Below are 16366 nucleotides of genomic sequence, written 5' to 3' on the forward strand. Positions count from 1 at the left end.
AAACCTCTTCATCATGATATGGGTCTATAATTTTCAATGTTCTTTCCATTACCACACTTGAATATGTCTCAGAGCACCTTGACTTCTCTGAAGCAGAGACTGCAATGCCATCAAGACTAGGCGGTTTGTTACGCTTGAAGCTGAACATGTCTACTGCCGACAGTTTGGTTAAAAAGACGGACGCAGATATGTGTCAAGGAAAAACGGTCTTGTGGCAAGGGCGGCAAGTGTTTGTCGAACAATTCAGCTCTTTCCTGAGGATTACGCGAAACAATTTCATGCAAAGATCACTAATTTATTTTAGCGCCTCTCATGTGATTAATCAGAGACCAGGTTTTGACAATGTTTTTGGCAGCTGGTTTGAAATGCTCACGGTAGTACTGCCGTTTAGCGGAATGAATAGGCCAAACAATCTATTTCTTGCGGCTATGTAGTCGATGCGCAGTTCGAAGTTTTTAGAGGAACGTTTACAACGCCTCCATATCCAATCCATGTGCCAAATGGCATGCATAATTGCTGCATTAAGCCAGACATCATTACGTCATAGTTTTTTTTGCAAATGAGCCTCTTAGATACTATTTCAAACATCTTAAATTGTTGACACAACAAAGAGTAGACTAATTCAGGGGTGTTTGACCTACATAACGCCGGCCACTCAATGTTATCAATTAGGTTATATAATTTAGGTTGATCATTATAGTGACGTGCAAGTTATTTGAGCGGCGTCGCAAGTTGCACGTACTTGATCCTTGTAAGTAGTACAACAAAAAATAACGGCGAACGGTTAAGTAATGATCGGCCATACATTGAGTAAAGACAGCGGAGGAAGGATTGCAGTTTGCAGCACGTAGTATATCTGATCTAGACGAGACAACTAATCTACCACCCAGCACATCCTCGCAACACGATGCGCTAACATTTTCTGTAACAAAAGCTGAAAGAACAGCTAGGTAATCTGCCACAACCGTTTTTGTGGCACATGACATACCTACGTTCATGTCAACTGCTACGTAAAGTTGACATATTGTACTGTTCGCCCGTAAGATTATTTAAGATTCCAATATAGAAAACGGCTCATGCTGTCTGATGGTGGCCGGTAAATTTCCAGCAACATTAGTGACGTTAGCTTGGAGCCCAGGTTTAAAGCTAGGCATTCTGCATGTGTAAATGATATATAAATTTTAAATATATCAAAGGTTTCGCGGGCAATAACATCAATACGGTCCCCTCTGCGTGGAGAACGAGACCCAAACGTTGGCTGATAAACCATTCAGCCTAAACAAATCTAGGCAAGGATGTAGAGCATTTATTTCTGCTAAAATAAATAAATTGACAAAATCAATGACACCAAAATGATACTTTTACTGAACAACCAAAGAAATCAAGACAGCAAGACGGGCCCATCCAAGCCAATGGTGGCTCGTGCGACCTGGCCCGACATCGTCAGCTAAGCGAATGTGCGTGGTTAGAGCATACATGTGTAATCTGAACACCAACAAACGAAAGAGAAACAGTAATTTCAGCAAAGTAGAACGTTGGGCCAGTTGGTAGTTCATTTTTTCATCGTCAAACAGCTCACAAAAACTCTCGACGACCTGGGGATCTTTAACGTGCACTGACATTGCACAGTACACGTGCGTCTAGCCCGGATCGAACTTGCGCCTTTCGTGCCAGCAGCCGAGCGCCATAACCGCTGAGCCACCGCGGTGGCCGTTGAACATATGGCGTTGAACACAGGAGTGCGTCGTCCGTGTGAGGTGTGCTTGTTCTTGTCCCGGGAATGCCAGCGGCGGTTCGTCGAACGGGCATGCCGGGAGGCACCGGCAACTGGAGTCCTGGACGGACCACCCACCCGCTGAAGACCGCAACACCTCATATAAAGTTTAGAAGCAAATGAGGTTTTTCTCCTCTCCTCCACCTGTTTCTGTTTAGGCTTCGCGAAATTGACTGACTGACTGATTGATTGATTGAAAACTTTTTTAGCTCTAGATTTAGAAGCATCCTCTGGTGACTGTTTGTGGAGTCCAGAGGCCCAGTAGCCTCTGCCGTCCTTATCTTCAGCCACCGAGCTGGACAACGCAGCTTCCCACTGCTCAGGTGCAGGTGTTCTCAATCGGGGCTGCCGCGGTTTCTTGGCATGCCCATGCGGTGTGGTTTAGTGTCGGATTTGCCCCGCTGTGCAGGCATGTGTTTCTGCACGTTGTAGATATGTTTTTTGGCATGTGATTTTTTTTATATGTGATTGCGCGCTAATGGCACGCAGTTTCAGGGAATGTAGTACTCGTGACTATGCTGCTATCGACGAGCGTCGTATCATAGCAGCTTAGCCAGCGAGAAAGGCCAGCACTGGTCCTGTGTGTTGAATTGCTGTTGCGACTGTGCGCAGGCCTGTTTGAGGCCACCGGGGTCATTTCCGTTGTAATGGTCGCATGAGCCCCCAGAAGAGAACACATGCATCACATGCTATCGGAGGTGTTTCGGGAACGCTGCACCAAAGTGATCAATGTGGAAGCTTGATGTGACATTCTCGTTAACAGCACAATAGTGCCGGTGCATACTGCGAAAGGAACCCCCTCAAGGAGCAGCGTTCACTATGTATGATATAAGGGACTCATCGAACTGTAGTTGGAAACCACGCCCCGCACGCGTCAACGTACCTGTCATGCGCGCGATCATGGGTGTTCAGCTCCTTAGACAAGTATATATCGTTCTCGGATGGGACACCCGCCGGGAACTGCGGACAATAACGCGCGCGCGTTCGCCTCCCCCAAGCAGGAAGAAGCAGCAGCAGCTGATGCTGATCCGAGCCCAGATCCTGCACCGGCTGGGCATCCGCAACCCGCCGTCCAACGGGTCGCTGCTGGGCGCCCCGCTCAACAACAGCACGCTGCGCCTGGTCGAGGAGATCGTGCGCAGCCCGCCGCCCAGCGACATCACCACGGCGCGCACCGTCTACTCGGAGCGGATACAGAGCTTCTACCCGTCCTGTGAGAGCCCCCTCAATTTGCTATTTGAATTTGCTGTCCAGTCGGATGGCCGGAGGAAACACGCGCGGACAGGGTACGGTGAATTGGAGGCCAATGAAGGCCACCTTTGTCCTGCAGTGGACGTGGCTGGGATGATGATGACGATAACATATCCATTTGAGGAGAACGTTTAGGTTGCTTCTTAAGGTTGCAGGTAGCCAAGACACGACTAAAAGGAGTGGAGGGTAATTTAGCAACTCGTACTGCCACACCTGACAAGCGGAAAAAGACATTGCGAAACCGTAAAGGTGAGGTCAAGCAGTCTGGAGTGCTGTTTTGTACCAAACATCCTGACCTCATCTTCTGACACCAGGCCACTTAACTCTATTTCCACGTATAATTGAGACATTGAAATAAATTCAATTTTAATTTCGAATTGCAATTTCTTGAGGATATCCTCCGTAACTGGAGCTTTTCGCCCAACGTTCCACCGCCCGACATTACGACGAAGGGTGTGGCGTGACCTCGGTCCGTCTCGTGCGCAGGCTCCACGCCCAACCAGACCGATCCCTCGGCGTGGAGCAAGCCGGGCCACCTGCGGCTCCACTACGACGTCAGCTTTCCGCGCTCGTCTCCGGGCACCGAGATATCGCTGGTGTCGGCCAAGCTCCGCCTGTACCGCACCGGCGCAGCCGCCGGCAGCGGCAGCGGCTCGGCGGCCGCGCACAACCTGCTCGATGCCCCCGCGGTGCCGGTGACCGTCTCCGTCTTCAACTTCATCAAGCCCCTCAAGGCGGGCCGGCCCGGTGAGCACCTCGCGTTTCGTCACAAAATGTGCCTCTGCCGCTCGGCCTTCATCAAGGACATGCTGCCCTGCCCCATCCCATTCGCAGCTAGAGCGAGCAAAAAGAAGTTGCCAGGTGTTTATGCCCTGCTGCGTTACGCGCTAAACTCGGTGAAAGCTGCCGCCGTGTTGCTACCGTTCTTGTGCTAATATCTAAGCCGTATAAAACCTAACACCCATTCTTTGTGGCAATTGGTCTACCGCAACGATCACCGCGGGCGTACGGTCACGTGCCTGGTACTGGCCACGTGATGACACGTGAACAACCCGTCACCTGTCATCACGTAGCCAGTACCAGGGGGTTGTTCACGTGTCATCACGTGGCCAGTACCAGGCACGTGACCATACGCCCGCGGCGATTGTTGCGGTAGACCAATTGCCACAAAGCGTTGGTGTTAGGTTTTCACACCAGGAAGTCATTTGTTCACACCAGGAAGTCATTCTTGCGTATTTTTTAAGAGACAAAGGGAAAGAGCAAGGAGAGTACCACAGGACAGCCCAGTTAACACTTTCGTCTCTTACCTTCCGGAGTAAGTAAAAAAGCTGCAAACAAAAGAACGCAGCAACAGGCGTACGGTCCTTACAAACAGTCCTTCACTCGCTGTTTGGAGAAAATTGGAAAGTTGACATGGCGCTCTCCTTCTGCTCAGTGCACGTGTTGCCCCTTTTTCAACATAAAACACGCCTACTCGATTTGAGGCTGCTATTTGTTTTTAAGTTACTGTCCACTTTGAGTATTAACTTTGGGCATCGATCACTCGATCGCCACAACGTTCGAATCGGACACCTCAATATTCTTGGAGAAAATTTCAGATTCTCAAATTTAAACTTGCTCCGAATAGACACCATAGATTCAAATCACAAATCGTTTGCTGCGATGCGAAGGTCAGCTGCAGCTGTTTTGAGAAACCGGCACAACACTTCATCATCTGCAGCAAAGGGAGAGGGCCGGATTGTCATCGAAAACCGCAACATTACCTTGCGAGCTCACCAAACCGTGCGTAAGAGTCTACAAAAATATAGCTGTGCGATAGCTAGAGAAATACCCACAGAAGTTGAAAATGCTGTATCGTTCGTATACGGCTGCCCTTTGCGGACTGCTACGCCTGCTTGTAAACCATACATGACAGCAAAGCCGGAGGTGGTGATGGTTGCTTTAAGGTGCACGCGGTGTTAACCTTAGAATGATGATGTGGGCAAATGCTCCGCCTGTGTAACGTGCTCTAGGTACCACTGTCCCGGGGCCGCGGACGACGATCTACGGGAGCCGTCTCTTAATACGCGCACAGCGTCCCCTGGTGTTTTGGCGCACATTTGAGCGACCTGCGGAGATAGGCTTACGGAATGAATCGCTTCTCTGACTGGTGTGCAGAGAAGAAGGAGCTGATCGCCAGCCGCGCGCTGTCCTCGGGCCGCCGAGGCTGGGAAGAGTTCAACGTGGAATCCGCCGTGAGCCGCTGGCATCGGCTGCGCAACAAGAACTACGGTCTGGACGTCGAGGTGGTCGACGCACGGGGCAGGAAGCTTTCGCCCGGACGCTACTTCCGCAACATGAGCTGCGCCGATTCCGACGGTACGCGAATTCACGCATGCTGGCCTGCTGCGTTATTCGAGCCCGAGAGCTCTCCTTTGACGCATTTGTTCCGGTAGTGTGGGACGATGGCTGGAACCCCGGGCTCCGCGCTTTAGCTGCGACCGTTCGCAGTGTCACCGCGGTGTACCTCACACGCACGGAACACGTCCCGTCGACGTCCTGCTGCGTAACGACAGGGTGGAATAAAACTCTCCGGCGATTCTCGGTGAATCGCTTGAATACGTTATCAGTCAACTGTTTGTTATATCCGAAGTTCGCTATATCCGAGGTGAACACGAGTTCGTTACGTCCGAGCCCGACACGAAAGTTCGTTATATCCGAGGCTCGGTATATGCAAGTAACTTCGTTTGTAGTACCGGTGGCAAGGCTGCCCACTGTGGTGCTATATACTGACAGACGGCGATCGCCATTTTCGCTTACACAGACCATTCTAACACATTAGAATTGACGCTTCTAGCTTAGGTGCAAGCCAGTCAGAATAACTTTATTGTAGAGGCATGCCGATTAAAATTCGAGAAAGCCGGTCGCCTTTATCCAGCTACGCCGAGCGTAACCAAGCGCTCGAGGTTGCGAGCAGTGGATAGGGAAATTAAGGTGAGATTTGGGCGGCGTTACGTGTGCATGAAAAGTATAAAAGGTCTGTGTTTTCCGTCTAGTGAGAACAACTGAAGCAATTTGAGTCACTGGGGTAGGCAAACAAATGAAGTGTGTGTGGGGCAAGACAACGTTCAATATCGAAGTTTATATTTTCAGCGTTGTTCCGAAGCCTTTCATATTGACAGCAGGTGTTGCCAAATGGTGCAATGTAGAAAATATGTTCTGTCGCTACTTGGGGATCCACGAAATGTTGAGAAGCGCCGAGTCATTCCGGGCAATGGCGAAAAGCCTAGGCGCCGACCACCCGACTCACAGATTGTGCACGTTGCCTGTTGCACCGTGTTTGGGTTGTTTTCGTGTGCCGCTGTTTAATTTCCTTTCTCGCTCTTTATATCGCCATTTTTATCTTCTCCTATTCTTTTATTTTTACGTCCCCGCTAACACTATACTTACAGCTTGGTGAGCATCACATCGGTGTTCTTCGCTTCTTTTTTGTGTGTTGCCTAGAGGCATAGAGATGTAGCTGCCTTCAGCCCCTAGAGGTAGCTGCAGAGTACCCTCTCGCTCTCTAGGGATGTGCACAGTTATCCAGTCTCCCTGCCTGGCGGTGGAAATTTAAATGCGCCTGTCCAAGCAAGTCCGGATACAGCTCGAAGTAATATAAATATCGCCACTTTGTTAGCTGCATTTAAAGGTCACGGCCCAACTATCGGTGAAAAACATGATCAGCGGAGATATGGGCTAGTTGTTTCAGTAGAAATAGGCGAATCAGCGCAAGAAGCACGGACGACAGTCAGCGTACGGGTTGTCTATTTCTTTCGTCCGTGTTCTTTGCGCTTCTTTTCCTATTTCTAGTGAAAAGCACAGCTTTTCTTGTTGCTGTTTTTCTAAGCAGCTTTACTGCAAACGAATGGTCCCCTAAATGCCTTCGCAGCTTCAGAGCAGAAGTAAGAAATGAATGGGCTAATTAAGTTACGACTGGCACATTATTTAGCGAAAGCTCTTGCTTTTCCTTTGTCATCCTTCTTATAAGTGAGGCATAGCCCGGAGGGCTCAAAGAGGCGCAGCCTGACTGCCTCAGTCAGGCTGCGCCTCAGTTCTATAGGCTGGCTTCAGGCTCAGCCCAGACCACTGAAGCCTGTTACGCGCTTCACTGCGGAGCGGAAACACACACAGCTTCCGCTTAATAAAGGAGATGGGCGTTAGACAAAAAGGAAGCGCGACATGGGCGCAGGAGTTGCTAACTTATGGCAGCATACAAACGGTTCAGCACAGAGTGCTTATCTGCCTCCTCTCACAAAAGGTTTCGCGTGTTCAGCACTGCGCGCGGATCCTTCGTCCCCAGCAGGTCAGCAGGAGCCGCCGTTCCCGAACATTATGCGCCTGCACCCGGGCCTGCGAGACAACGAGTCCTCGCTGCTGGACAACGAGACGTACCCGACACTTGACCTGCAGGTGGTCGAGGTGCTCCGCCGAGACCCCGCGGTCGCCGCAACGAGCAGCGACTCGCCGCAGTTCGTCGGAGCCGAGCATGCCGCCAGGTGAGCGCTCGCTCCGAGTGCACTCAACTCGCTACAGCGTGGTTGAGCTGTAGCTCGGGAGAGGCCCTCGCTATCCGAGATAAGCGTCAAGAACTGTGCCGGAAGTCATGAGTTTTCGCAAGGACTACTGAGAGTCTTTGGTTGTGCGCAGCGGCGTCGTCTACTGCACTGTCTACTACGCATGCGCAAGCGCGCTGACTTCGGCAGCAGGGGGAAGTCGGCTTTAAAAAAAAATTGGAGGACGCCTAAGCTTCGCCATTAACAGTGAAACGCGACAGCGTGTTGCAGCACTGCTAGGGAGTCCACGGAACGCCATCGCCCGTTCGGCGCGAGGCCTTGCCCGTTAGACAAATCGCTCTGCTACGTATGGTGAAACGGACACGCGGAGCAGCAAACCACGTAGAAGCGCTGCCAGGCGGCTTGCCGAAACGGGCGGGACTCAAGTCGCAGTCGTAGTTCGTCGGCACAACGTTCTCGACAAACCCGATGCCACGAACGCCAGCATAGCTTCCGCGCCAAACGAACTGGCAGCAAGCCGCAAGCTTCGTGGTGAACGCGCTTTGGATGTGCGCTGCGTTGTTCGCCGCTCACCGCGTGATTCTTGCGTGCCCGCACGGCCCCACTGCGCCCGAACGAGACGAGCTGGAGGCGCTGCCGTCGCGCGCTATCTGTTGGGGCAGTGGCGTACATTGTGAGGAGGAGCGAGGAGGAGGAGGACGATTTTTCGCTCGTGGCCAACATCGCCGACGCCACTGGCTTTTCTGCGACACGGGGCCCTTAACGCTGTCGCCTTAAAATGACACGTAACCGCCTCTCCTCTTTTCTTTCCTTCCTCCATGGAGCTAAACGAGGTTTCGTGTGTTGAACTGCGCCATAACGGCCCGTCAGAATTCCTGCCCACAAAGAGCCTATAGCTCTGCTGATAGTTCCCTCAACTTCCCTTTCTGGAAGCCGAGCATCTTTATTTAGGGGTGTGCGAATATTCCACATTTCAAATACGGATCGAATAGGTTTCTGTATCGGGTCATATTCGATTACAGAAATTGATGTTCGAGAACTTCCTAATATTCGGAAATTGTCGAATATTCTTCCGCGTTCGATTATCTCGCAGACTTTCCTAAAGCTGACCGTGTCAGAACCATAACATCTGGGAAAAATATCTGAAGATGGAGTTTAAAGTATCAGCAAAAAGGGTATAAGGGCGTCCTCTTCGCTTTCGTCTCCTTTGTTCATCGCGTGGACCAATCAGAGTCTGCCCCTGCTAGATTTGGAATTCGTGCGAAACTCCGCATGTGGCCTTTCCCACATATCACACGTAATGGGCACAAAATGGCCTAATACACACTTTGGACATTCATAACTAAACATTCATAAAATAAACTACCACGACTTCTTAACAAACTCGCACAAAACGATATTGATCTCCAAAACACAACACGCCACAAACTGTTCGAGTATTTTTTTTTTTTTACACTACACCTAACCTTTTTTTCTGTGATTTGTCTACCTAATTCTTCTTTCTTTCACCATCATTGTAAGTTTTCTTTCCAGCCAGGACAATGCTGTTGATTTTATGCTGACTACTGTAACCGGATAAACAGCTCTGCTATATGTATTTTTTGTTATCTGTATTTCCTGTATTTTCTTTATTGTATTGTATTGTATTTTCTTTATTTCTTTACTGTATTGCTGTCAAAGTGGGGGCCCGTGGCCTTGTCAAGCTGTCAAACGGCAGCTTTTACTACGGGTCCCCGCCATCATCTGTACCATGGTGGCAAATAAATTTGAATTTGAATTTGATAACGTGACAGCGTGTGGCTTTTTTGTTTGGTTCTTCCACAATGTTGCATACCTAATGTCCACAGCCATGACACATGCCCAAAGATAAGCGTATCTATAACCTAGAAGCAAGAACACAATGTGTCCATGCTACTGACGCGATTCTTGCTGCGACGTGCCGCCCGAAGGCGTGCTCGCAGCGCACCGGTCGCTAGGAGTTGCTAGACCTGAGCTGCTTCGCACTGAAGCCGTATCAGATTGCGTTTTGGAACTGGCCACTGTCTAATCCTATTACCTGTACGATGTAAATAGAATAACCAGTCATTAAAGTTAAGGTACACTTGGTTTCCGCATCGCCTTCGGCAGCGAATATACTAAACGAAAGCCACCGCTAGGTTTTAGGTAGGTGGGCCTCACCGCATGACAAGGAGCGCTGAAGGGTGGCTTTTTCGCATGACATAGCTGTCGCGTGGACAAGGAGTATGACCGGAGCTAGCCTAGAGCATACCCCACGTTCACCTCATCACGCGGTTCAGCAAAGCATGTTGCCGGGCTAGTTGGTTTAGCATCGTCTCCTCGTATCTATTGTGTGCGTGAATTTTTTGCGCCAGGGTGTTTTCCAAGTTTCAAGATACACCACGCGGTTTTGCAGCGCCGCACGGTCCGCAGGTGCCCCAGGCTGCACAGCCGACCCGTCTCAGCGCACGCGAAAAACGACAGCGCTGTTTGGACAAGTGCCACTCGCACGAGCGCAGTACGATACATCGAATGACCAGTGAAACTGAAGTTCGATAACTTTCCTGCTTTTACACAGGATCTTCAAAGGGATAATCAAGTGTTCGATGTATCCGAGATTTCGAAACAACTAGGCTCGACTGTATTTTATTTATTTATTCAATACTGCTAACCTTGTACAGGTCTAAGCAGGGTAGCTAAAACGATAAACAAGGCACATACAACAAAATTAACCCATGGGGCAAACGGTGGTGGAAAATTGGAGGAGACACTCAAGCTCCGCCTTGAGGGCATGACTCCATAGCGTAATGGGTTATGGATTCCCTACCTAGACCAACTTGCTACTCTTTATTTATTAATCCTTCCGGGATTTTTCGCTCACGGTCAAAGCCTTCGACGCCGAGTGAACCTGGTGCTGCCGATGCTACGCGTACGGCGAAACGGACGCGCGGAGCGGCAAACCACGTAGAAGCGCTGCCAGGCGCCTTGCGAAACGATTGGGACTCAAGTTGCAGTCGTAGTTCGTCGGCACATCGTTCTCGACTAACCCGATGCCACGAACGCCAGCATAGCTTCCGCGCCGAACGAACGGTCAGCAAGCCGCAAGCTTCGTGGTGAACGCGCCTTAGATGTGCGCTGCGTTATTCGCCGCTCACCGCGCGATTCCTGCGCCCCACTGCGCCCGAACGATACGAGCCGGAGGCGCTGCCGTCGCGCGCTATTTGTTGGGGCAGTGGCGTACATTGCGACGAGGAGGAGGGAATGGTATTAGTGGGCGCCGCCTGATGGCGCTACGTGCGCGCCAAGAGAAGAGGAAAAGTAGCGGAAGCGTACTTTGCTACTCGCTTAACTGCGACTTCAGCAATTTCTATGCTCATAATTGCTAATATACACCACAGAAAATGTCTCTAAAGCACCCTTCCAAGACGACACCGTATTCACTAGGTGCGCCTTTGTTCATTCCAAACCATCGAGTGGCGTGGCGGAGTGGTTAGCGTGCTAGTCCCGCACTCCGGAGGTTCGATTCCCCAACTCGACCAATTTCCTACTCGGTTTTATTTATTAATGCTTCTGGGATTTTTCGCTCACTGCCAACACTGAGACACGGGGCCCTTAACGCTGTCGCGTTAAAAATCCACCATGTTCCACGGTGCTTTGTTACCCGTGCAGCTCTGACAATGAGAGGGTATTTATCTCTGGGCCAAAAAGATGGCTGCGGCTTAGCTCGGCTAAGCCCGGTTATGCAAGCGAAAGCTTTGTTATGCGTGGCTATGCTGTGTTGCTAATTCAGGTTAGACTCAACCTCTTCGTCTTTCGCCGAAGCCAAAGTCGTGGCAGAGGCCTGAGCAGAAACGGCTGCCTGCGAAGGTCTACGCTGCCGCCTTCCAGCACCCTTCAACCACCGTTGAGCCAGTCGACGCTCCCGTTCTTCGTCGGTCTCTGCCGCTAGCTTAGCACGTTTAACTTCCCTCCCTCTAGCTAAATACTTACCAGGATTGGCAACGTCAGCCGGATGATCAGACACAGCCCGTCGTCTACGAGACCGTCCCGACAGCGTACACAGGTCCCGAACGACTCGCCTCATCCGTAGCGAGAAACTGCAAGGCGGCAATGTGTATGCACACGAGAGCAGCGCCGCCTCCCTTTCAAGCGAACGGCGAGTCACGTGGTTAGTCACGTGGAAACAGCTGGCGAGGCGGCGGTAGGGCACAACGGCGGCGAGTCACGTGGTACGTCACGTCGCTGACACACCTCCACTTGAAGGTCAAATGTACTGCACCGATGACATTGGCTCGACGAGGCTAGTAGAGCCCTTGCTTTAAAAATTGCGTGGCCTAGTAATTTCAGCTCAGCTTCACGGCCAGCCCACGGCGGCTGTCGGCCGCGAATTTGACAGCGGTCCGAACCCTGCTGCGCGCCGGCCGCTTTCAGGTCATTTTATTTTTTACATCTCCGTCATTCTTCCAGCACGCCGAGCACGCCAGCACGCTCGTAACGGCCTTTCTGCGAGAGGCTCCTGAGAAGGCTTCACCGCATTTCCGCATTTTTGGCATTTCTTTTTTTTTTTCGTGAAAGGGGGGGGGGGGGGGTCGGCGTTTTATAATTCGACCTTCGGATAATGTGGGCATTTCTTCTGGTGTCTTGAAGCTTGAATTAATGACGTTTTACTGCCAATCATGTTATTTACAGCTGCCAATCATGTGTAAATTCATGGATTTTATTTTATTGCTCATTTTTGCATGACCACATTGCAGCTTGCACACTGCTATGCTGTCCATTCAAGCAGTATACATTTCTGTGTGTGCCTCGTTTTTACAGCATGGTGCTGAGTCAGTCTAGTTTTGTTTAGAGTGCTAGCACTTACAGTGGCCATTTCCCCGCATTTAGCCGTTGTGTGTTTGAAGCCTGCTTTCTGCCAGACTGTCATCTGCCCACCGGATTGTAGGCAACCTGTCCAGGTGTGTGTGTGTATACATACACACCTGGCAGGTTGTAATAATAATAAAATAAACACTTGTTTTCAAGAAAACATGTTTACAAACTTTAAGACAGGTCTGCCCAAGCCATAAAGGCTTGTGGGGCAGTACTCGGCAGTCGGCGAATGACAAATATATTGAAAAACATGCGTGACAAAACAAGGAAACAAAGATAAACCTCAATACCAAAAGTAAACAAGAACAAAAAACAGTTTGTTACCGACATAGGGGTTTTTAGAAGTGCTTTAATTGTGACAGCGAAGAAACTGAAAAGATCGAATCAGGCAGAGAACAATTTTGGGTATATATTAATTACGAATGACGTGGCCATAATGAGTGTAGCAGTGTAATGACGTCACGTGTAATGAGCAGTGTAATAACGTCACGAGGTCATCTGACCTAGGTGGCAGGTGGACGTAAACAACGCAAAATAATCGCTACACAACGCTAGCGCACCTAATTCGCATTTGGCCTAACTAAGCAAAATCGACCGTCACTTTTTTTGGTCTGCAAAGACCATACACTATACTGAAAGAAAAAAGTTAAGGCAAACAGCATTTGCCTATTTATCTTTTTTTCTTTTCATACTAAGCACATATTCAAAGGCATTTATTCTTCATATCAGTATTTGGTTCACATTCGAAAAATTCGATATTCAAACTTTCCTACCTTAAATCGTTTTTCACGAGCAGCCAGGTTGCAATGGATGCTCGCATTCAAATCGCTGGTGTTCAGCACCCTATAAGTTTTCACAATGGTGCAACACAAGAGCGGGCGGAGTCCTCCGTCTTCAGGGAAAAAGATTCGCTGCTGCATGCTGACCGCCTTCGATCGTCCCCGTGCAGGCCCCACCGGCGTCGCCGGCGCAAGGCCCAGGACGAGGCCTCCGGCACAGCTGACGGCGACAGTGGGCAGCACGCAGGATGCACGCCTGGCGAGTTCGAGGTCACCTTTGCAGGTGAGGCACACGCTACCTTCTGTCTCAAAGCAACGCCTGTCGAGCACGCTGAAGCACCCAACCTTCATAAGTCCGCAGAAACAGGCGGAGCCGCTGGACCTCTCGGTGCAACGTTGACGTTTTTAAGTGTATATAGTGCTCCTAGCTGAGGCTTAACGAAAGCAGCAGCCAGGGGCCATCTAGATAAATGTGGCAACACCTCGCTCCTCTTTAAAAAAATACCGAGAAAAATATGTACGGTTGGCTTATTTCTCAGGCCTGTTACTCCAGAAACGATTCTCTTCTCAGCAAGTTCAAGAAACGAAACAGTTGGATAGTTTTCCCTTAGGGCATACACTTCAGCCGCCCCCACGGACGCCGCTATGATCGTTTTCTGCTGCCCGACGCCTTTAAGGTCGCCGTTAGAGAAGAAGGGACATGCACAGTGCGTTCGCACCTGGTCATGGAACGCGCAAGAGGCGCTTTAACAAGATATAGGAGAGAGAGAAATAAAGAAGCAAGAGCCACCCACCACTGAGAAGGCACTCGAGCAGCCTATCATCCTGCTGCTGCCAGCTACGGGTAGTGCTTTTGATGAGATACGCATCGCATTTCTTTAGCGACCTAATCGGGTCCTTGCATCCGAGACGTATCTGACAGGGGTTGCAAATTGAGTGCTTCGATCGTCGTATGCCCTCCTCACTCCCAGTGTCGTTGCTAACCGCGCAGAGCTGGGCCTGGACAACGTGCTCTTCCCCGAAGGGTTCACATACTCCTACTGCCACGGCGCGTGTCACTGTCACGGCGGCGGCGGACGGAGGCGTCGCGGAAAGGCAAGCAGGCGCCCCTGCGTCAGAGCGGTAAGCGATCGCAGCGCGCACGTGCAGCGCAGCTGCAACGCGTAAAGCGCGCGCCTCGCGTCTCATCCATGCAGTCACTCCGAGTTTCACGCAGAGGTGGTTCAAGCGACAGCCCTGACGAGGCTTTATAATAATTGGTTTTGGGGGAAAGGAACTGGCGCAGTATCTGTCTCATATGTCGTTGCACACCTGAACCGCGCCGTAAGGGAAGGGATAAAGGAGGGAGTGAAAGAAGAAAGGAATGAAGTGGTGCCGTAGCGGAGGGCTCCGGAATAATTTCGACCACCTGGGGATCTTTAACGTGCACTGACATCGCACAGCACACGGGCGCCTTAGCGTCTTGCCTCCACAAAAACGCAGCCGCCGCGGTCGGGTTCGAACCCGGGTACTCCGGATCAGTAGCCGCGCGCTAACCACTGAGCCACCGCGGCGGGTGACGAGGCTCTATGCCATACTTGTTTCCAGGTTCTTAGGAACGGCGAAAAAAAATTGGCCTTGCAAGCTGAGCAGCTTGACTAAGCTCTCTCTCATAGTCTGCTGCATGAGCATCGGTAACGGAGATCAATAAAATGATCAGACATGGATAAAATCAAGGCTGCGTACTTCATAATTAAAGTATGAAATTAGATTTTAAAGAAGCAAATTCTGGAAGCAACAAGATCACACTTGAATGAGCGAGGTAACAGGAACAAAGCAAGAAACAGCACAAACTCTATCTATTAAACGCTTATGGCAAATTCTATGTTCGCAAAAATAGTTCAACACTTCGGAAAGGATGAGTAATTTTTGTTGCCACAGTTCCTTCGGCTTTGGACGCACTGCGCATCTTGGTTTGGCAGCTATGACTGTACACATAAAAAAAACGTATATATTTCGGACATGAGAGTGAAATGGAACTGTTTACGGTCGCTAGGGCAGTTCTATTTTTTAACTGATTTGTTTCCCGATTATTTACAATTCAGTCGTTGGAGCCACAGCAAAATTTTTGTGTAAGCAAGTTTAAGACCGTCCAAGAGAATCCTAAAAGGTATAATTTTAGCAAAGGTTGACTTATTTTTAGGTTTCTTTTCCACGCTCTGAACAAAGCGCAGGAAACATAAGTTCAGCTCATAGAGGAAGGAAAGGGAATCTTTTTTCCTTCCTCCATAGTTGTCCTGATGGTTGCACTCAAAATGCTGCCAGTTGCTTGGGGACACCGATAGGCACTGCGACTGTGCTCGTCCCGTGTTCTGTCTTATGTTTTTGCGCGAGCGTTTCGCGCAACTTTTCCATGTCTGAGGTATTATACCAACTAGCATACATGTTACAACAAGGCCTACAGCACTGAAGCCTAGCTCTTCCCCTTGTTATCGGAACGATGACACTGCCACGTAATTGATAACTACAAATCTCCACCTGTCTCCCTCAAAATCATGACGCCCAATATACACCCTTTCTCGTTAAATTACTTACTCTCTATGGTCCATGAAGCTCATAGTTGTACTTATTTCTACTTTGAGGCTGCCACCTTGGATGTTTCAAAGTCCCAATGCGACTCGGATCTCTGTGGAGGTCATACATTATAAAATGACTGGGACGTCCTGAAGTTATCCGAAACTCCTTATGCCAAATTGATTTTGAATGCTTCATCGTGAAACGTCCCTTTTAAGGATGTCTTTAGTTTTTACGTTGTTGGACGCTACGAGGATGAAAATTCCTCCGACATCCTACAAACATGCGATCATAGAGGACAGTATTGTGACGGTGGACCGAAATTCAGCCACACACGCGGCTGTCATTTCATACGAGCTGCAGGTTTGATAAAAGAAGTTTGTGTGCAATGGTAATATAATAAAAGGACTCATCCTGACAGAGAAATGCTATGTCTTGAGTATATACCTTGAGGATATTTCTGGTTAACCAACTCTTGCAGACTGCATGTTTCTGATAAGGTTGGACTTTAAAGAGTTTGGGGCCACAGAAGATGTACTGCTTAAGTGATTTTAGCCCAGGGGTATCAAATTCCAGAGAAAGCTACGGTCGTCGCTGTAAAAAAA

The 16366-nt window shown here is 49.8% G+C and overlaps 1 protein-coding gene across 3 annotated transcripts in view; it reads left to right on the forward strand.

The window, feature by feature from the left end:
• LOC144125734 (uncharacterized) overlaps nt 1–16366 on the forward strand; it is a 43601-nt gene that overhangs the window by 20716 nt on the left and 6519 nt on the right. The window contains exons 2-7 of one of the 3 annotated variants that reach the window (XM_077659390.1): nt 2773–2987; nt 3512–3772; nt 5183–5383; nt 7347–7542; nt 13379–13491; nt 14200–14330. In XM_077659390.1, the coding sequence (XP_077515516.1) occupies nt 2773–2987; nt 3512–3772; nt 5183–5383; nt 7347–7542; nt 13379–13491; nt 14200–14330 (1117 nt within the window). The remainder of the gene's footprint in view (nt 1–2772; nt 2988–3511; nt 3773–5182; nt 5384–7346; nt 7543–13378; nt 13492–14199; nt 14331–16366) is intronic. The other 2 variants (XM_077659391.1, XM_077659392.1) reach the window with 2 other exon arrangements.

Source organism: Amblyomma americanum, chromosome 3 (assembly GCF_052857255.1).
Source record: "Amblyomma americanum isolate KBUSLIRL-KWMA chromosome 3, ASM5285725v1, whole genome shotgun sequence".
In the NCBI taxonomy this organism is placed as follows: domain Eukaryota; kingdom Metazoa; phylum Arthropoda; class Arachnida; order Ixodida; family Ixodidae; genus Amblyomma; species Amblyomma americanum.